Here is a 23,053-nt window from a genome sequence, read left to right on the forward strand (position 1 = left end):
ACTGCTCACTTTTGTGTCTGCAGGTATACAGACAAGGAGGCATTCAAAATTAGGTCAATTGGTATGTCATGCAGATCACATTTACCATCCTCCTCCCTTACCTCGTCAATGAATATCCCATAAGCCTCTACATTATGGACGCCAGAGGATAAACCCATTGGTCCTGGGGCTCTGCTGGGAGTTTACCTCCTATTTGGATTTTTTTTAATCTGCTTTGCACTAAAACCATAATAAAACACTGAGAACTAAAATACTGTTATTTTTGTTACTGTAATGCATATTATTGTTATTATTAATAATAATAAAATAGGGTTATTCAAAAAACGTATAGGGGTTCCCCCACAGTTTCAATTTGATACTCCAGGGACCTTTTCTTTTTAGTGTGCTTGCTAGACAATACATTGAGGCGTGTGACTTATATGCCCATATAAAGACACTCATGTGACCGGCAGTCATCTGATTGGTTACTGTCTAGGAAATTAAAAATATTCAACCTGGAAGACAGCGAAACAATATTGCGCGTGCACTTCCTCATCAACACACGACATCTTGTGATTTGTTGCTTTTACATGAAATAAGTTAACTACATTACCTTTTTGAATCTTGCTTTCGACTGCCGTTCAGGCGTTGCAGATACTGTAGATATGTACTGCACGAGTACTTCCTTGTTGACACGAATAGTATAATTTATTTCGAAGTTCTTCGATTTGAGGAAGGGGGACAATGTTTCCTGTAACATTGAGTTGTAGGATTGCCACTGCAATTATCTTGCTGTCATGCCCTCTGTTTTTAGAGGGTAAACAGCCGCCGCACATAGTATTCATTCTAGCTGACGACTTCGGCTGGAACGATGTTGGATACCACGGTTCAGAGATCAAGACGCCGAATCTGGACAAACTGTCGGCTAAAGGTGTCCGGCTGGAGAATTACTACGTTCAACCTTTATGTACACCTTCCAGGAACCAACTTATGACCGGAAGATATCAGGTGAGACATCCCTGTGTGTAGGCAGTGGTGTAAAATACTTCACTAAAAACGTTTACTCCAAAACATTCCTAAAAGTAATTTTTACTCCATACTTTCCCCTGACACCCAAAAGTAGGCCTACAGCTTATATTTTGAATGCTTAGCATAGGTCCAATTCACGCATTTATCAAGAGAACATCACTACTGCCTCTGGTGGACCCACTAAACACAAACGCTTCGTTTGTAAATTATGTCTGAGTGTGCCCCTGCCTGTCCGTAAATAAAAATGCACTTACTTGAGACATTTTATACTAAGGTTTCTTTTATTTTACTCGAGTATGACAATTGGGTACTTTTTCCACCACTGTTTGTAGGCTACACTATGTTGGAAAGGCTGAGCTATTCAAATCAAATAAAATAGTATTCGTCACACACTTCGTAAACAACAGGCCCCAGTTTCTCAAAAGCATCTTAATGCTACGTTTATTGTTAGAACCTTCGTACACTCTGAAAAGGTTCCTGGAGTATCCTTTAGGGGTTCTTCAAATTGAACTGTGGGGGAACCCCTATAAGTTCTTCAAAGAAACCCTTTTAATGAATCATCAAATAACCTTTTGAGGTACATTTTTGAACTACCCTCCCCCCTGATTATTATTAATAATAATAATACGCACAACAACAATAACACAATATTTTAGTTCTCAGTGTTTATTATGATTTTAGTGGCAAAGCAGAATTTAAAAATCCAAATATGAGGTAAACTCCCAGCAGAACCCCACGTCCGATGGATATATCCTCTGGGGTGTTGACGTTCTCTGTATCCAAAGCCAGAATGATTTTGCAGTGCATGGTGATCGAACAGGTTTCCTGTTATATTCATCAGAGGTGTAGGGAGGGTGAAGTCTGTGAATCCAAAAATGGTAATTATACAGATGATTAACAAAACATGCACACAACAGAATTCATACCTTGGTTTTTATGGTAAATGTGAATTTAAAAAAACTTTTTGATAATGGTTTTCATACACATGCTATATCCATAATGTAGAGGCCTATCGGATATTCATTGACGAGGGAAGGCGAGGAGGATGGTACGTGATCTGTATAACATACCAATAGATATACCTTCGCATGCCTCCTCATCTGTATACCTGCAGACACAAAAGTGAGCAGTTCAGTCATCTGCACGCTATACAGCTAGCCTTCAGCATATTCTTATAGCCTACATATTCTTACCTCTTTGTTGATTGATATCCATTGAATTGTGTCCATTTTCTGTTTTGGAAAGATTTGCACAAATATGAAAAGATAGATGGTATCAGCACAAAACAATAGCAATTTAGATCATATAAGGAACAAACCTTACCTTAAATTGAGGAGATAATTTACATTTTTCAGTTAAGTACCTGCAACTGCTGTCCTATCAAATTCAAATCCAAATGTTTCAGTTGGGCAGTTAGGTTCCTGCAAGAACCCACACCAACTAAGGTTCCTCGATGAACCCCACCTTCTATGGGGTTCTTGGAAGAACCTTGTGGGGGCCCTTTTCAGTGCCAAGAACCCTAAGGTTCTTCGAAGAACTTTGAGGATCTTAGAAGAACCCTTGTTGAACTCCTCATTTTTTGAGTGTAGGAGCATTGTTACATCTCTGAGCTGTTTCCCAAAACCATCCTTACACCTCAATCACACCGACAGTGTTATTGCATTTTGGTACACCAGAAGTACATTCATTTCCAACGGAACACTACATTTGCCTTGCAGCATTGCTTTGCAGAGGCAGTTGCAGTGCGTTCTGTGTGGTGCATACATTGGATGTATCTAACGTATGCATCAAACTGTATGCATATCACCCTGGCATATTACATCATTTATGCAGAAGCATACAAGACATTTTTGGACTCAACTTGTGCTGTGCTCACTTGAACTGGAAGGTGGTGCGGCGGTCCTTCGTGGGCAAACTTTGTCATCAAAGTCTGGCATTCTCTGGATTTAGGTTGCTTTCAAGACAACTAGGAACTCTGGAAGAAAAACAAGGTTGAATCATGATGACGTCAGTGTTCTCAGGTCGAAGCTCTAGAAAGAGGCCTGAGTTCTGGATTTACAATTCTGAGTTGGATGACCGTTGAAAACGTATTTTCCCAGTTTTTCCAGAGTTCCCAGTTGTCTTGAACTCACTGAAATCAAATTTTGCAGTTCCGAGTTAACAGTTGTTTTGAGTGCGGCACAAATAATGCTTCATTGACGGCATGGCCAATGTTGAATGTTTATCATTTTAAGCTTGGAAAAGAGACCCTTAATACTTGGGACCAGAAAGCCGCTCCACTGGATAGCTGACTAGTGATTGCTTTTCAGTGCTTGCAATTAGCCACTGATTCCTTCCAAACCACTCATTGTTGAATTTGCGATTTCCAACTTGTTGTGTAATATTTAATTCCAATGGCCGATGAGCAACGATACATTTTATCTATAATTTCTCTTCATTATTTCTCTTCATATGACAAGAATTAAAAAGAATGTGCCCGGTAGATAACTGCTAGATAAGATTTTGAAAGTATGATGTTGACATGATCAGTCCAATCAAAGCTACTGTAGATATAACGTGATTTGACATTTTACCTTGAGCCTTCTTGGATGGGCAAAGCAGTTAACAGTTATGTTAACAGTCATGTACCTCTATGGCAGCACCCAAGGGGCTTGAATTTTCGAGCTCTACCGTTAGACTTGGTGGTGACGTAGTGTCCCCATGAGTGACAGAACACTCAGCCAATCACGGCACAACTAGAGAACATTACCAACACCTACGCTCCATATTTTCCGCTGGCTGCCCCACCCCAACAGACAGAACTAGGCTGAAACACCTTCATTTTGCAGCTGCCTTACTCAAGACTGATATGTGACACGTATTAATGCCAAAATAACATGCAAAACAGGGCTAAAAATGTTTGGCTCAAAACAGGTGCCCTGAATGACAGGTCGCCACTGGTTAAGGAAGGATCACATGATTTTATCCTGGTCATCAGGAGGGATCAGCCAATGAATTCTACTCGTGTGCAAACATTCCATAAGTGCAGGTGGCAGAAAATCGCCAAACCTTATACCTTTTCGAACAACCAGTGTTAGAAAAAGTACCCAATTGTCATACTTGAGTAAAATGGCTCAAGTGAAAGTTTACTTGAAATACTACTTGAGTAAAAGATCTTGGTTTAAAATGTACGTAAGTATCAAAAGTAAAAGTATAAATGTTTTCAAATTCCTTAAATTAAGCAAACCAGACGGCACCATTTTCTTGTTTTTTTTTATTTTGCGTATAGCCAGGGGCACACTCGAACATCATTTACAAACGATGCATGTGTGTTTTAGTGAGTCCGCCAGATCAGAGGCAGTAGGGATGACCAGGGATGTTCTCTTGATAAGTGAGTGAATTGGACCATTTCCTGTCCTGCTAAGCATTCAAAATGTAACAAGTACTTTTGGGTTTCAGGGAAAATGTATGGAGTAACAAGTACATTTATTTTCTTTAGGAATATAGTGAAGTAAATGTTACCCCAAAATATTACTTAGGTTCAAATACTTCAAAGTACTACTTAAGTACTTTACGCCACTGCAAACAACACACTACAGGTGGCAGTATGCGCCCTTTGAGTTTGTTTGCCAACTCATAGAAGTAGTAAAATAATAAAATGGACTACTTCAAAATGGAGATGGCCTCAATAGCACTGCCAAGCTCTCGCAGACGCCATAATAGAACAGATACAATAATGCAATGTCTATCTAAGTCTGTGGCTTTGATTGTCAGATCCGCACAGGCATGCAGCACCAGATCATCTGGCCGTGCCAGCCCTACTGTGTTCCTCTGGATGAGAAGCTGCTGCCACAGCTGATGAGAGAGGCAGGCTATGCCACCCACATGGTGGGAAAGTGGCATCTGGGCATGTACCGCAAAGACTGCCTGCCAACACGCAGAGGGTTCGACTCCTATTTCGGTAGGTCGTCAGCTCACACACACACACACACACACACACACACACACACACACGCACACGCACACGCACACGCACACACACACGCACACACACACATAGACCACGTTGCCTCTCTTAGTTATGCTACTGGGAATACGACACACCGGTTGGTCACCAGTGATGAAAATTACTCTTGCGTACAAGTTCACTTTTGCACACAGTCGTGTGAGTCATTCTCCATTTCATTTCACTTCACTTACATCTCATGATCTGTTTTCTCTTCATCAGGATGTGGCTAGGGCTCGCTACATGTCTATGTGTAACATCAGATTCACACCATTACACACTTGAAAGCACTGAGAACAGTTCAGGTACATCAAGATCGAACCATGTACTCAATATAGGGTATTTACTGTCTTACAGTATTTCAGATATTGGACTAAACGTGTCTGTCCCACTTCTGTCCCCCTCTCCCCCCTGTATCTGTCTCTCCATCCCCACCAGGCTATCTGACAGGCAGTGAGGACTACTTCAGTCACCAGCGCTGCAGTTATGTCCCTCCCCTGAACGTGACCCGCTGTGCCGTGGACCTGAGAGAGGGGGAGGAGGTTGCTACGGGATACACAGGGACCTACTCAACTCAGCTGTTTACTGACCGGGTTACCAGCATCATCGCTAAACAAAACTCCAAAAAGGTAACAGTACACACACTCTGTCTGTCCTTCTTCCTCTGTGTAGCCTTGAAAAATGAAGCGAGACTAGAATAATGTTCATGGCCGGTGTGTGTTCTCCTCCTGTCCTGTCTTGCAGCCCCTCTTCCTCTACGTGGCTCTTCAAGCGGTCCACGCCCCTCTCCAGGTTCCAGAGCGCTACGTCGCCCCCTACAGTTTCATAAAGGACCCGAACCGCAGGCTGTATGCTGGTATGGTGTCAGCTATGGACGAGGCTGTGGGCAACATCACGCTGGCACTGCAGGAGACAGGCCTCTGGGACAACACTGTACTGGTCTTCTCTACAGGTACATAACAGCAGTTAGTGTGTGTACGGTTGAGTTCAGACAGAGACATTTTATAGAGCATAGTCCCTGAACCTTCCCACACTTTAGTCAACAGCAAACAGTGCTTACCTTGAAAACCCTATGGTGTGAAAGCAGGATTAATCCAGGACCCAGGAGGACTGAGTTAGAACGGTTAGGATTATCTGCCTCATATCCTGTGAATTAATGTTTATAGGTCTGCTGACGTCTCACTTATTCTGGCCCTCTCTCTTTCCCCATCGTAACATGTTGTGTTGCTGGGGTGTGAGTGTTAATCGTTCCTCCTGAATGCCAGTTGTTGTTTTCCCCCAGTGTGTACCGTTTATCTTTTAGGCTGATTTCTTCTGCTGCTGCTGCTTTGTGTGTGTGTGTGTGTGTGTGTGTGTGTGTGTGTGTGTGTGTGTGTGTGTGTGTGTGTGTGTGTGTGTGTGTGTGTGTGTGTGTGTGTGTGTGTGTGTGTGTGTGTGTGTGTGTGTGTGTGTGTGTGTGTGTGTGTGTGTGTGTGTCTCCACTCTCTGTAGTTTACATGTGGTTGTGGAACACTGGGTTTTTACGAAGTGTCAGATGTGAACAGATCCCAACTCTGTGAGCAGTTAAAGACGGAGCAATGCCTCTTAATGTCTCCGGGCAGGACACAGAGTTTTCCATCAGCACCACAGAGCCAGTTAACATGGAGGGACAGGAGTAGCTGGGAAGTTTGGCTTTAAAGTTAGTGGATAAAGCCTACGTTTACTCTGTTTTCTGCACCGCGCTTCACAGCCAGTTGAACTAGCTACATAGCACTTTTTGATTCACCAGAGCAGACTTGTCACCATCGTCTGTGGGGGGTAATATTTCTAGAGTTCCAGCAGGTATTATTTTCATCGCTTCAAGTGACTCGCACCCTAAACTCATACCATGCTGATAGTCTGAACAATTTCAGTAATTTCCAGAGTATCCACTAGAGGTCAGCATGTCCTTGTATCTGACCGTGGTTTGTTCTGTGGCTGGGAGCCATGAGGAAACGGAAACAGTCCTGAGTTGAGCTGCTCCCAGCAGCCACAGATCCTCAGACAAGTGTGAGCAGAGGGGAAGTCAAGATGTGCTGAGGACGCCTACTGTTAAAGGCAATGGTGTGTAATCAAAAATCCACCAACATTGACCTAATTTACCATTATTTAACATTATTTAAAAAAAATTACATTTTAGTCATTTAGCAGACGCTCTTATCCAGAGCGACTTACAGTAGTGAATGCATACATTTCATACATTTTTTTCCGTACTGGTCCCCCGTGGGAATTGAACCCACAACCCTGGCGTTGCAAACACCATGCTCTACCAACTGAGCCACACGGGAAGAGCACTTGTCAGTACATACCACTGTTCCCAGCACTGGATTTTGGTTAATAGGAAGATGGATCCATATAACAATCAATAGATGCTTGTGTCACCCATTGATTCTATGTTGCCATGATACAGCAGAGATGCTCGTTGGTTTCCTCTAAATCTGGGCCTGTTAATGGTTTGTGTCTGAAGCTTCTCGTCAGATGCAGCTTTGGAGGGGGGATAACGTTTGTTTTTCTTCGGAGTAGCATGGCTTTACAGGCTAATTAGAAGTTAGGAACAATGCTATAAGGGTAGGGGAGAGGTTTGTGTCTGTGGTGGGCTCAGGTATGCGGCCTGCTTCGCTAGTTCTCATCTTAACCCTTACAATTAAACTCTGCTTGTTGGGCAAAGATTGTGACTGTCTTCTGTGTGTCCCCCCCAAACGCTTTTACATATAAAAAATGACGTTGGTGAGGGAATCAAGGTGATAAAACCTGTATATTCATGGTTCTGCTCTTTAGTCTAGAATATACTGTGAATGAATCATTACTGTTTCATGCCCCATCAAGGCTTACTGCTTGCTGAGTCACAGTGTGTCTCACCCCAGCCCTGTTCAGACATAAACACACAGTTTAGAAAGGTTTGGAGGAGCACTCAGAGATTCCTTAACGATGAAACTCTCTGTTAGCTTACTGGCGCACTGGGGTCTTACTGTAAGAGAGAGCTGGGGAGAGAGAAAGGATAGGAGCGAGAGTGTGTTAGAGAACGGGAAAGAGAGGGAGAGAGAGGGTGTGAGAGAGAAAGGATATGAGAGGGTGTGTGAGTAAGAGCTGGGGAGAGAGAAGGAAAGAGGGAGAGAGCTGGCATAGAGGAGGAACAGAAACAGTTTGAAAATGAATTAGTGAAGAGAGGGCTCTTATTCGAGAACAGCCTGGAAGCTGCAGAGACTACTTCCTGAACTCACATGGCACTCCTCTCTTTTTCTTCCCCTCCTTTGCTCCCTCTTTCATCTCCCTAGCACAGTGAGAGCTCAGGGTGAATGGTCTATTTTGTTTATACTGGACTAGCCTCTAGGGAGAATGTCTGTCTGTCTGAGAAGCATAGACAAATGAAAAGACACAGGAAGAGGGAGAGAAATTAGTTTAAAGATTTTTAATTTTTTTTAATGTATTTGTAAAGCTAGAACTTAGTCATCAAACAAACTTTTGTGAATGGATCAGTTCCATTAACCCTAACCCCAAGAGCCATGGCCATTGGTCGAACAACCCACAATCACTCGCAGCTTCCAGGAAGTTCCTCAATCTCAGAAACGGTGGCCATGTTTCATCTCCACCTCCCTCCTGTCTCTCTGCCTTGAGGGAGTTCCTCTATGAGTGTTGTGCTTCAGAGGTCTAACCACTGTGTTGTTCATGGGATGAATCCACTTGGCATCGCTGTTAAGCCTCAGTATACAAATCCCCTCAGAACTCCTAGATCTAGTCATGGTGGTAAGTAGTGCTTATCAAGCATGCTGTACTCTCATGGTGAATTTAATGTATCATCTTGAATTGATGTGTCATTTGTGCATCAGGCAGTGGAAAGGGACAGAACAAACAGTGGTTTTATGAGGAGGAGTTGAAAGGTATCTTTGGTTTGGCTCTCCAGTTACTTGACAATGACACCCGTAATCTGTTCCCCTCACGTGTCATCAGTAATAAAATGGCTGCCTTGCTCTAATCAGTGGAGAGGGATTCTTACCCTCTGTCAGTAATATGCAATCAGAATCAAATCAAACTTTCTATAAAATGCATTTACGTAAACACCATAATACACTTTTAAGTAAAATGATGTCCCTCTCTCTCTCTCCTCTCTCTCTAGATAACGGGGGTCAGACTCTGGCAGGGGGTTCTAACTGGCCTCTGAGAGGCAGGAAGTGGTCACTGTGGGAGGGTGGGGTTAGGGGCGTTGGCTTCGTGACTAGCCCGCTGCTGAAACAACCTGGGACCGTCAGCCGCCAACTCATACACATCTCTGATTGGCTGCCGACACTGGTGGGCCTGGCCGGGGGATCGACCAATGGGACGAAGCCACTGGACGGCTATAATGTGTGGAACGCTATCAGGTAAGCCTGGAGTGGGGGGTGTGTGTGCGCACCTTGTCATCATTTCTGAGTTGTTTATGTGAGTCTGTCCTACACTGCTCTGGCCAGACACTTCAGGAGTTTCATACGTCTCAGATATCTGAAATATTTCCTTGTGTTTGACAGCCTCTCCGTCCTCTCTCCTCTCCTCTCCCCTTTCCTCCTCTCTTTTTTCCCCCCTCCCTCCCCCCTGACCGATCTGTCTCTCTCTCTGGTCTTTCAATAAGCTCTTTGTTACCGGGATGATGGGACTTCAAAGAGAAGGAAATTCCATCACTCATTTTCACACAAATGTGGAGTCGCTCCTTTTTTCCTCTCTCTCTCTCTCTCTCTCTCTCTCTCTCTCTCTCTCTCTCTCTCTCTCTCTCTCTCTCTCTCTCTCTCTCTCTCTCTCTCTCTCTCTCTCTCTCTCTCCTCCCTCCCTCTATAGCGCCTGTCCCTCTGTCACTCCTGACTTATCGTACAAGTTTTGACGACCGTCTTGAAATCAACTGTGACTTCTCAATTTTTCTGCCTTGTATTAGCTGATTGCTGGTACATTTAAGTATTTTCAAGTGACTCTTTAGAGATAAAGTGATTGACCACTTAAAGGCGGCGGTATCCAGGACAAGGCTTACATAAGCTAGCCAGGAGCTTTCAAAATCACTAAGGCTATCATTGCCTTCATTCTGCATGAGTGACACATTAGATTCGTAAACTAAAAGCAGGCACAATGAAGTGGGTTAAATTGAGGCCTGCAGCAGAAACCTACAGCCTGGGGTTACCCACAAACAACTGCTCTCAGTCCAGCCCTCTCTCCTATTGGCTGTGGCTGGCCACCTGACTGTTTCATTACCTTTTGTCTGGTGTGTTTTGACTGTGTACGTGTCGTAGTGTGTCCTTGGCCCTGTTGGCTACTGAAACACATTCCTGTTTGTTTGTTTCTCTTCTTCTCAGTCTGCTTTGAGTGCTGTGTGATTGTGTTTGTTTGTGTTTATTTGTTTGTTTGTGTGTGTGGGGGAGGGGGGTTCTGGATCAAAAAAGGGGTGTAGGTGGTGGGCGTAGCAGGGGGTGTGGCCAACTTTCTTCATGGAACTGTGAGATTGTTGCATATTTCATGCCATTCTACATATTGTGCAATGGTGCTGAGAGAACATTTAGCCGTTTTAAAGCTAATTTCCTGCAATTCTATACATTTTGCAATGGCTAATCCTGTGTTCCTTTGCTCAAACGTAGTAACAAAATACATACTGCTTGTTTTTGGAATTTTTAATTCTACCTGACTGGCTTTTATTTTGGTTCTCAAAGATGATCTTATTTAATTTTAGAGTAAGGCTGTAACGTAACAAAATGTGAAACAAGGGAAGGGGTTGGAATACTTTCCGAATGCCAGAGCCATTATCTTTTCTACATACTTTATATCCGTTTTTTTTTTTTCATTTAAGTTTACACTGGAAACATTTTACCCTCTCCGAAAGCTCAGCAACATGTGAATTGAGAAAGTTATTCTTGCTGTGTATTAGCAGACGCTGCGGTCACTCTGTGGTCCCGTGTGGTCAAAGCCTGTGACCGCTTTATGAACGTAGATGTCTGCTTTAGATTTCCAGACCCTTCTGGGGTAGTCGAGAGAAGGACTGAAAGTGTGTAGTGACTGTTGTTTCTTTGTCTTCCAGTAAAGGTTACGCGTCACCCAGACTGGAGCTGCTACACAACATTGACCCTCTCTACGTTGACATCGCGCCATGTGAGTCACCCGCTCGATCGCCACCGCGTACCGTATGTTTTACTTTTACAGTCATTATGTTCACCTTCATCCAGTACACAGTGGTTCATATTGACTGGACAACGCAACTAAAGGCACAGAACACTGAATTCCTCTTTGAATACTGTTTCAGTGTCCGTTGCAGGAGTGTAAAGTACTTAAGTAAAAATACTTGACGGTACTACTTAAGTAGGTTTTTGGAGTTTCTGTACTTTACTTTACTATTTATTTTTTGGACAATTTTTGCTTTTACTTCAAATCAAATTTATTTATATAGCCCTTCGTACATCAGCTGATATCTCAAAACCCCAAACAGCAAGCAAAGCATGTGAAAGAAGCACGGTGGCTAGGAAAAACTCCCTAGGAAAAACTCCCTAGAAAGGCCAAAAACCTAGGAAGAAACCTAGAGAGGAACCAGGCTATGAGGGGTGGCCAGTCCTCTTCTGGCTGTGCAGGGTGGATATTATAACAGAACATGGTCAAGATGTTAAAATGTTCATAAATGACCAGCATGGTCAAATAATAATAATCATAGTAGTTGTCGAGGGTGCAACAAGCACGTCCGGTGAACAGGTCAAGGTTCCATAGCCGCAGGCAGAACAGTTGAAACTGGAGCAGCAGCACAGCCAGGTGGACTGGGGACAGCAAGGAGTCATCATACCAGGTAGTCCTGAGGCATGGTCCTAGGGCTCAGGTCCTCCGAGAGAAAGACAGAAAGAGAGAATTAGAGAGAGCATATTTAAATTCACACAGGACACCGGATAAGACAAGAGAAATACTCCAGATGTAACAGACTGACCCTAGCCCCCGACACATAAACTACTGCAGCATAAATACTGGAGGCTGAGACAGGAGGGATCAGAAGACACTGTGGCCCCATCCGATGATACCCCGGACAGGGCCAAACAGGCAGGATATAACCCCACCCACTTTGCCAAAGCACAGCCCCCACACCACTAGAGGGATGTCTCCAACCACCAACTTACCGTCCTAAGACAAGGCCGAGTATAGCCCACAACGATCTCCGCCATGGCACAACCCAAGGGGGGGCGCCAACCCAGACAGGAAGACCACGTCAGTGACTCAACCCACTCAAGTGACGCACCCCTCCCATGGACGGCATGGAAGAACACCAGTAAGCCAGTGACTCAGCCCCTGTAAAAGGGTTAGAGGCAGAGAATCCCAGTGGAAAGAGGGGAACCGGCAAGGCAGAGACAGCAAGGGCGGTTCGTTGCTCCAGCCTTTCCGTTCACTTTCACACCCCTGGGCCAGACTACACTTAATCATAGGACCTACTGAAGAGATAAGTCTTCGGTAAAGACTTAAAGGTTGAGACTGAGTCTGCGTCTCTCACATTAGTAGGCAGACCATTCCATAAAAATGGAGCTCTATAGGAGAAAGCCCTACCTCCTACCTCCAGCCGTTTTACTTCATCACATTCCTAAAGAAAATGGTGTACTTTTTACTCCTTACATTTTTCCTGACACCCAAAAGTATTCGTTACATTTTCAATGCTTAGCAGAACGGAAAAATATTCTAATTCACACACTTATCATGAAAACATCCCTGGTCATCCCTACTGCCTCTGATCTGGCAGACTCACTAAACACGTGCTTAGTTTCTAAATGATATCTCAGTGTTGGAGTGTGCCCCTGGCTATCCGTAACTTTAAAAAAACAAGAAAATGGTGCCGTCTGGTTTGCTTAATGTAAGGAATTTGAATTGATTTATACTTTTACTTCTGATACTTAAGTATATTTGAGCAATTACATTTACTTTTGATACTTAAGTATATATAAAACCAAATACTGTTCGACTTTTACTCAAGTAGTATTTTACTGGGTGACTTTCACTTTTACTTGAGTCATTTTCTATGAAGGCATCTTTACTTTAACTCAAGTATGCCAGTTGGGTACTTGCTGGTAATGAAGTCGTCACCACTACTTTGTTTAGTTTCAAATGATTCATATTGGACCGTTACATTATGATTTCATATTCCACACAAAACACAGCCAAGACACACTCGCTCAGAAGTGTGTGTCCCGGTGCGTGAGCAGCACTGTGCATGCACGCACGTACACACACACACGCCACTGGACTCTTTCAATCATTAAGGTCTGCTTGGTTCACAGAGAGATGATGTCATTCTCCTGTATGGCTGCCTGATTCCCTAACACAAAGCCCAAATCCCCTTCAGTGTGTGTGTGATGTCTATAAAAGTTTTGATTAATGCAGTGGTGAAAAGGCTCCGCTCCAGAGGGGGGGAACAGAGAAGTCACACAATACATTCCCTCCGAGCCAGAACGTGTGTGTGTGTACGCGTGTGATTTCATGTTCGTTATGTGCCTGATTCAGTCTAACCTAACCTCTGGTCTGCTTCCACTCTGACTAATAGATGATGTATCCGTCCACGTCATTAGTGACAGCCGCGTTCCTATTTCCCAACACTCGAATCAAATGAACGTATCATCAGGGGGGAGATTGATCACAGAGTAGCCACATCTCGACTCTGCTGCTCAGATCTGTAGATGATGTGTTGAGCATCAGTGAGTGATCAGGTGGGAGGAGTGACAGCCTTTAGAGTCTCAGTCTCACTCTCTGCTGGAGACACACTGAGTCCCATATGCAGGATTAAGAAGTTGAATAGATGCTGATCTAGGGTCGGTTTTGTGTTTACTCCTCCTCATGGTAAAAGTTGGGGTGTGGGAGGGACAGCTGGTCCTAAATCTGTGCCTGAGGGCAATTTATACCTGGAGCCATAAGTCATCAGACAGACTCTGACAGCAACAAGACGATAAAACATGTTCAGACTGATGTATCACCTGGGAACTTAACTGCCCTCTCTCTCTCTCTGATTCAGAGGGGTTGGGTTAAATGCGGAAGGCACATTTCAGTAGAATACATTGTTGTACAACTGACTAGGTATCCCCCTTTTCCCTTTCTGTATCTCGCTTTCTGCTGCCTTTCTCTCTCTCTCTGCCGTTGTCTCTCGTTGCCGCTGTCGATCTCTCTGTCTCTTTCTGTCTCTCTGTCTCTCTCTGTCCACCTCTCCCTCTTTAGTGTGTTGGAGATTGGTCAGTGTGTGTGTTCTGTGTCTATGTGAGGGTCTATATAGACTGGACTTAGTGTCCAGGTCTGGTCAGCATCACATTAGTGTGTGTTTATCATTGTTGCCCTTTGTGTGTTTTCCACTCACTCACCACCAGTACCACCTAGTACCCAGTCACCACCAGTACCACCTAGTACCCAGTCACCACCAGTACCACCTAGTACCCAGTCACCACCAGTACCACCTAGTACCCAGTCACCACCAGTACCACCTAGTACCCAGTCACCACCAGTACCACCTAGTACCCAGTCACCACCAGTACCACCTAGTACCCAGTCACCACCAGTACCACCTAGTACCCAGTCACCACCAGTACCACCTAGTACCCAGTCACCAATAACACCACCAGTACCACCTAGTACCCAGTCACCACCAGTACCACCTAGTACCCAGTCACTAATAACACCAGCAGTACCACCTAGTACCCAGTCACCACCAGTACCACCTAGTACCCAGTCACCACCAGTACCACCTAGTACCCAGTCACCAATAACACCACCAGTACCACCTAGTACCCAGTCACCAGCAGTACCATCTAGTACCCAGTCACCAATAACACCAGCAGTACCACCTAGTACCCAGTCACCAGCAGTACCACCTAGTACCCAGTCACTAATAACACCAGCAGTACCACCTAGTACCCAGTCACCAGCAGTACCACCTAGTACCCAGTCACCAATAACACCAGCAGTACCACCTAGTACCCAGTCACCAGCAGTACCACCTAGTACCCAGTCACCACCAGTACCACCTAGTTTACTTTGTTTTGGATGCATGAATATTACATCTAGTCATATTCCTAGTTGTTCCAGTTTCTGCTTCTGTCTTTGAGTTTGTTTTCTATGCATCATGATAAGCTGTAGACCATACTATTTACCAAGGGTTTATCACCACAAACCGATGCTAGCATCAAGACTGCACTCAATGAGCTCTATAGAGCCATGTGCAAACAAGAAAATGCAAACAAGAAAATGCTCACCCTAGTGACCGGTGATTTTAATACAGGAAAACTGAAATCCGTCTTACCTCATTTCTACCAGCTTGTCATCTGTGCAATTAGAGGCGAAAACTCTAGATCACCATTACTCCACACACAGAGACGCATACAAAGTTACAGGCAACATCCGCACTGAGCTAAAGGCTAGGAGCGGGACATTAATCCGGACACTTATAAGAAATCCTGCTATGCCTTCAGACGAACCATCAAACAGGCAAAGCTTCAATACAGGGCTAAGATAGAATCCTTCTACACTGGCTCTGACGCTCGTTGGATGTGGCACGGCTTGGAAACCATCACCGATTTACAAAGGGAAACCTAGTCGTGAGCTGCTCAGTGATGTGAACCTACCAGATGAGCTAAATGCATTTATGCTTGCTTCGAGGCTAGCAACACTGAACCATGCAAGTGAGCACCAGCTGTTCTGCACAACTGTGTGATCACGCTCTCCGTAGCTGATGTGAGTAAAACCTTTAAACAAGTTAACGTTCACAAGGCCGCAGGGCCAGACGGATTACCAGGAAGCGTACTCTGAGTATGCGCTGATCAGTTGGCAAGTGTCTTCACTGACATTTTCTCCCTGACCCAGTCTGTAATACCTACATGTTTCAAGCAGACAACCATCGTTTCTGTGCCCAAGAACACGAAGGTAACTTGTGTAAATGACTATCGCCCCGTAGCACTCACATCTGTGGCCATTAAATGTTTTGAAGGGCTGGTCATGGCTCACATCAACACCATCATCCCAGACACCCTGGACCCACTCCAATTCGCATACCGCCCCAACAGATCCACAGATGACGCAACCCTGGGACTGAAAACCTCCCTCTTTAACTCGATCCTGTACTTCCTGATGGGCCGCCCCCAGGTGTTGAGGGTAGGTAACAACGCATCTGTCACACTGTCCCTCAACACGGGGGCCTCTCTGGGGTGCGTGCTTAGTCCCATCCTGAACTCCCTGTTCACCCATGACTACGTGGCTGCGTAAGGCTCCAACACATTCGTTAAGTTTGCCGACGACATGATGGTGGTTGGCCAGATCCCGATGATGATGACCGCCTATAGGGAGGAGGTCAGAGATTTGGCTGTGTGGTGCCAAGACAACAACCTCTCCCTCAATGTCAGCTAGAAAAAGGAGCTGATCTTGGACTACAGGAAACGGAGGGTCGAGCACGCCCCCATTCACATCGATTGGCTGTAGTGAAACGGGTCGAGAGTTAAGTTACTCGGTGTCCACGTCCCTAAGGATCTATCATGGTCCAAACATACCAACACAGTCGTGAAGAGGGCACGATAATGCCTCTTCCCCCTCAGGAGGCTGAAAAGATTTGGAATGGGCCCTCAGATCCTCAAAAAGTTATACAGCTGCACCATTGAGAGCATCCTGACTGGCTGCATCACCGTTTATGGCAACTGCTTGGCATCCGACCGTCAGGCGCTACAGAGGGTAGTGCGTACGGCCCAGTATATTACTGGTTCCGAGCTCCCTTCCATCCAGTACCTCTATACCAGGCGGTGTCAGAGGGCCCTAAAAATTGTCTGACTCCAGCCACCCAAGTCATAGACGGCTGTCTCTGCTACCGCACTGCAAGCGTATCGCAGCGCCAAGTCTGGGACCAAAAGGCTTCTGAACAGCTTCTACCGCAACCAATTAGACTGCTGAACATTTAATCAAATGTCTACCTGGACTATTTGCATTGATCCCCCTTTTTATTGTCACTGACACTCTTGCTCTATGCACACACCCACTCACACACACACTATATACACTCACACATACAAAACACACACACATGCATATTGATGACTCACACATACACTCTTTCACACTCTTCACATGCGCTGCTGCTACTCTGTTTATTATCCTGATTGCCTAGTCATTTTTACCCTGACCTACATGTACATATTACTTCAATTACCTCATACTCCTGCACATTGACTCGGTCCCGGTACTCCGAATATAGTCTCGTTATAGGTATTTTATTAGGTTAGTATTTCCTTTTTTTATTTTTCCTTTTTAACTCTGCATTGTTGGGAAAGTATATATAAGTAAGCATTTAAAGTCTACACCAGTTGCATTTGGCACGTGACAAATAAAATGTGATTTGATCAATCAATCTACACACACACACACACACACACAGGTTAACAATGAAATCACCAAAACAATGTAGAAACTTGAGATACTTGATGTTTGGGAAGGTGTGTGTGATTTGTAGGGGGGGATTCCAGGAAATGGGTCTTGTGACTGCCGGACCCCCCACCCCACCTTGAGCCACAATGGAGCACTCTCATTCTCATCTTAACCACTTAACATTAGGTGGCGCTAACCACTTCCTGCTCATAGGGGTGTGGGGCCACTGGTCAGAGGTCAGGCTGTCTGACTGTGTTGAACAAAGGGCTGTGCAGTGGATTAGAGATCGTATTCTCTTCTTCTACACCTAGTTAGACAACAACGGGGGCTACCTTGGCTTAAATCCCTTAAATACCCCAGACTATTTTTGTCTGTCTGTCATTCAAGCATAAATGTTTCAATCACCAAACTGATAGGATATACAACAATCTGCTGTATGTCACAGACATCATCGCTTTGATCTACTTTGCCAACTTAGGTCATCGCTTTCGCAGGAGAGTGTGAGTTAACCAGAAACATCCTTATTTGACTGTACTGTATGTGTATGTATGACATCATTGGAGTTGACCCCCTTTCTGGTGTTTCCGTGGAGATTTAGCAGCTCAGCTCATTGGTTCTTGGAGGTTCTACAGGAAACCAGCCAACTTTCAAACCCCTGATTGTTATTAAGAGGCTTTTATTGTTTTCAGAACAGAGATCTGGCCACCGGTTCAAGGCTAGCACTGCTTTCCTTGGCCCAGGGTTTCCCAGCCAGCCAGGCAAGGCCTCAAGCAATTGCCACATGATTGGTTTATACCTGCCTTGAGTCTAGAAATTACAACACTGAGGTGCCTGGGAGGTAGCAGCCATACTGACATAAGAACAGCTATACTGACATAAGCCAATTGACTTTCTGGTGTTTTTGGCTTCCTCGCTGACTGATCCTGAAGTAAATGATGGAGTTTATGATACAGAGAGGAAAGCCTTCACACCGCAACAATTCAGACTGATCCTACGACTTGTTCAGAAGAGTCATGTCAACGCAGGTAGCAGATATAAACGAGCTAGTAGCCACCATGGTGCAGTTGCGTCACCTTGCCTGAGATCTAAAGTCGCTCACAGAGTGACAAGCTATAGCTCCGTCAGTTGTCTCGTCAATCAAAACGTATGCGGCGGGAAAAAAGAAGAAAAACGCAGATCAGGCTGGTCCTTCATCAGGGAGTTTGAGCCTGAACTTTTTCGTGTCCATTTTGGTCGTTGATCTCCTAGGGCTTTGGAGTGAGTGGAGCAAGCTAGTTTCTTGTCGACAAAAGCATACGTATAATCCGAGGCGCACCATATTCCTGAAAAGTTAGACAATGCGTTTCACTTTGAGACTTCCTACCACAATCTACCACTGTTTCCACAGCAGGAATATGGTGCGGTTTGGACAAAAGTTGGATTCAAATGTTTATTTGATAGCGAAGGGACATGTTTCACTTCACGTCTGGTAAGTAGAGTTCCTAGAGATTCTACATGTGCTTTTGTTGACAGGAAACGTTTTTTGGGGGGTGAAGCCGGCTATATTGTGGTAGGGTTTTTTTCAGTCGCCACCCACCAGAACGATGCACAACTCGGGGAGTCCAACCAATACACACACTCCCGATGTTGTGCCCCAAAGCTATCAAACACTTAAACACTTCTTGAAGGATTGAATGTCTCATACTATAATAACTTCTCTGCCCCATACATTCATGTCTTAATGTATTCATTCATTAGTTAGTGGGAAGTTGGAGCCCTTGTTAACTGTAACCACAGTGACCAGCACACTTCTCCCTGTGTTGTCTCTAGCAGGACACCCCACTCTCCTTTATTCATCACATTCTAGGGATTTCTTTCTTGTCTTTCATTCCACATCCTTCTCTTTCTTGCTATATTTGACGAGGGATTCTGTCTCCCGTTTTCACTCTCTCATTCCTCTGTCAATCTCCTACCCCCTCTTCCTCTCTCCCCCTCACTTCCTCTAATTCACATTTCCCCTCTCTTTCTCTATCTGACAAGACAGATTACATCTTCCTCTTTCTCCCACTTTTCCTCTGCCGAATCCCCTCTTCCCAGTCTTTCTTTCAATCCCTCACTCCCCTCCCTCTTCCTATCTGACCGAGGGATTCCGTCTTTAAGTGGGGCAGAAAGAGTGAGGGGGTTCTCTAAATGTCTAGGCAGAGAAAGAGAGCAAGGTCCTGGACTCCGTCCAAACCCCAAATCCCTCTGACTTCCCCTCTATTCCCTCTCCCCCTGTCCACCACCTTCCTTACGTCCTCTTTCTCCCCCTGCTCTCCTCTTCCCCCCCGTTCTCCTCTTTCCCATCTTCTCTCTCTCCCCCTCTTATCTCCCCCCTACTCTCTCCATATCTCTCCCTAGCACCCTCCTTCTCTCCCTCTCCGCCTGCGCTCCTTCTCTCCCTACCTCTTCCGCCTGCTTTCTTCCTCTCCTCCTCCCTCTTCTCCACCCCCTCTCCTCCTTCCTTCCCCCGTCCAATTTGGGACTGGTCCCATTGTGCAGTTGGATCCAGATGTAGAGGCCCTGGCCGTCTGCTGCACTCTGTCGTTCCTGCGGAGAGAGGGAAAATAAGAATGAAAGAGTATGTGGGGGGAGAACAGAGTGTGAGGAGGGAAAAGGAGGGAACAGAAAAGTCTAGAACAGGCTGCTCTGGTCTCCTTAGTATTCTAAGTGTTCTCCCTATATATGATTCAGGCTAATCCTTCATATTCATGTCTTCTATTATACAAGCCCATTACCCCTATGACCCTTGACCTTCTCACCAACTTTCACCTTCACTTCTAACATGGCTACAGGTTCAGTTTCCCCCATATTGCTTAAATCCATCCTATCCTTTGGGTTGGAGATAATGGATATAGCTGGGATGATTTTGGACTTTCCGGGCCTCTGTCTGCCTGTGAAGCACTGGCATTCTGGCAACAAACCGTAAAACTCTACCTCAAAATCACCCCGAACCCTTTCACATTTACTCAACCTTCGCTTGGCTGGATCCAATCAAATCTCCAATACAGCACACTTAAGAATCTGGGTGAGGGATTCAGCAGTTGTATAACTGAATGCATGTGATAACAATTAGCTTGTGAGGAAAAGCCACACATCACTCATAAGCGGATCAATAGATTTGAATGTCGCAATGCTAGTCATGTGGTCTGAGATGGGACGTGTTTTAAATGTCTGTCATGTTACAGCAGCGAGGGAGCCATGAAATGAGTTTGTGCTTGTTGCATCTCGGAGAGAGGAGAACAAGGGCTTGTGGGTAGCTACACATACAAAATGAATGTTGGGAGGGTTGTTTTTAACAGCATTAAACCGACAGGCATTCTTTTCTAAGTAGTGGAGTGTTGGCTAAAAAAGAACTTGTACCCAGACTACAACAGAGCTCGCTACCAGCCGCCTAATGTGGATTTACCTCAGGAGTGGGGAAGTACTGCTGATGTGGTGAATCTGATGAGGCAAACCGAGGGCCGTAGAAGCCTTTTGATCTTAACTTGAGGAGCAGTGAATCCGTTATTTGTGTAATATAAGGACTCTCTGGTTTCAATCCTTCCAAACATCAGTCTTCTCTCATTTTAATCAAAACAAGTTGCCGTTTCTGTTTTAAGTGAGCAAAGCTGGTACTCCGACTGCCCACTCTGCTATACCCAGTAGCTGACTTTGGCATCAAAGGGAAGGGCGAATTCTTCCGAGTCCGACCCCAGAAATTGTGCAAGTCCAGAGAGATCTCACACCTTGAATTACACATTTTAGCAACGTTCAAAGTACAAAACACTTCTCCATTCCTGCTGCTTCATTGTTTGGCCTGCGGGGAAGAAAGAGCTCTTTCTCATTGCTCTGTTTATTTTCACACATCTTTCTATACGGGCTGCCTAGCCCTCGTCTAGCCCATTCTCAGGTATGCTGCAGGGCTCAGTGTCTCGGCCTCTCCACTTCCTATTTAGTCTCTCTACAGTGAACGCTTTGTGTCCAGCGGTCGACCACTACTACGTTTTTCAGCAATTTCCACTTTCTCTCTCTTATTATTATACTAGAGTGTTTGGGAAATATAGATTGGCTTCCATTATTGTCCATCCCCTATTTCACTTCTGTTGATTCTCCCTCCTCTCCAACATCTCTCTCTCCCTCCTTTCCCCTCTCTCTCTCTCCATTCCCCTTTCTCCCGCTCTCCTTCCTCCCTCTTCCCAGGTCCAGGCAGTGCTTCCCAGAGGTTGCCTGTGTCTAACGCTCCAGTGAGTGGTGGAGGCTCCACCTCCAACCCTTGGTCCTGGTCCAACTCAGGCTTCAACGTGTCTATCCACGCTGCCATCCGCAGCATGCAGTGGAAGCTGCTGACTGGCTACCCAGGTAACTAGCTTGTCTCTGTCCCTTATGACACCTCCTAACTGACACATCACAACTGCTGGGTGTGTTTAGTCGGCGGAGGAAGTAAAGTGTGACTCCTGACTGGGTTTTAATTAGTTTCGATCTCTGTAGCATGTAGCACTATAGCATGAGGGTAGTATATTTACAGATTGTATGCGCGCAGATACACGCACAGCCACACACACACGTCCCTGCTATATTTCATATTTCTCCACCGTCCCTCCTCCAGGCTGTGACCGATGGTTCACCCGTCCAGGCTTGGAGAACACTTCTGGAACCATCCGTTCTGTTAATCCTCTGAAGCCTGTGATGCTGTTTGATGTGGAGGCCGACCCAGAAGAAAGGGATGAGGTGTCTGATCAACACCCCAACGTGGTGGACAACCTCCTCAGGAGACTAGGCCACTACCTGCGGAGGTCTCAGCCAATCACCTTCCCCGATGATGACCCCAGGTGTGACCCTGGCACTGGAGCCTGGGGGCCCTGGGAATAGACACAATGGTGGGGATGACGATGAAGGAGAAGTGTAAAGTGCCAGATTCCAGCTATGAAGAGACACATGAAGAGTATTCAAGATCTCAATGATCACTTTTCCCCCAGGGAGGGAGGGTGGGTATGCTGCATCTGTATATGCTTGTGCTGTTGTCTGTGTGAGAGAGCCTGTCTGGTGTTTTTATTGAGTCACTTTAAAAGGTACCATTTGATGTTTTATGGTGCAACAAAACTCAAATCAGGTCATGATGTTCCTTAAATACATTTCCCTTTTAGTTGTTTTACCAGACGCTCTTATCCAGAGTGATTTACGGTAGGAATTAGGGTTAAGTGCCTCAGGGGATTTTTCACCTAGTCGGCTTGGGGATTCGAACCAGCAACCTTTCGGTTACTGGCCCAACGCTCTTAACTACTAGGCTGCCTGCCAAATAGAAGCTAGTTTTGATGTATTTCATGGGTGGTCCAAGCAGGGAATACATTTTTAGTCATTTAGCAGACGCTCTTATCCAGAGTGACTTACAGTAGTGAATGCATACATTTCATTTCATGCATTTTTTTATAAAAAAATAAAAATTGTACTGGCCCCCCGTGGGAATCGAACCCACAACCATGGTGTTGCACACACCGTGCTGGTGTTGCAAACACCATGCTCTACCAACTGAGCCACAGGGAATACACAGTACCCGTCAAAGTGAAGATGTTTCAAACGTTACATCTGACTGTGAACTTACATCAAAGAAACCTTTTCATGTCAAATAACTATTCCATTATGTGTGCAGTAAAAAAGAAGGGTTAATAAATATTTTGTAACACTTCA

General features: G+C 45.1%; 1 protein-coding gene across 1 annotated transcript; it reads left to right on the plus strand.

Annotated features, from left to right (window-relative positions):
* Positions 1-526: 526 nt before the first annotated feature.
* arsb (arylsulfatase B) lies at positions 527-23,053 on the plus strand. Its single transcript, NM_001173652.1, has 8 exons — positions 527-987; positions 4,762-4,948; positions 5,432-5,622; positions 5,738-5,945; positions 9,126-9,369; positions 11,040-11,110; positions 21,569-21,727; positions 21,975-23,053. Exons 1-8 carry the CDS (start codon positions 724-726, stop codon positions 22,235-22,237), a joined length of 1,587 nt encoding a protein of 528 aa, NP_001167123.1. The 5' UTR covers positions 527-723; the 3' UTR covers positions 22,238-23,053.

Source organism: Salmo salar, chromosome ssa11 (genome assembly GCF_905237065.1).
Source record: "Salmo salar chromosome ssa11, Ssal_v3.1, whole genome shotgun sequence".
In the NCBI taxonomy this organism is placed as follows: domain Eukaryota; kingdom Metazoa; phylum Chordata; class Actinopteri; order Salmoniformes; family Salmonidae; genus Salmo; species Salmo salar.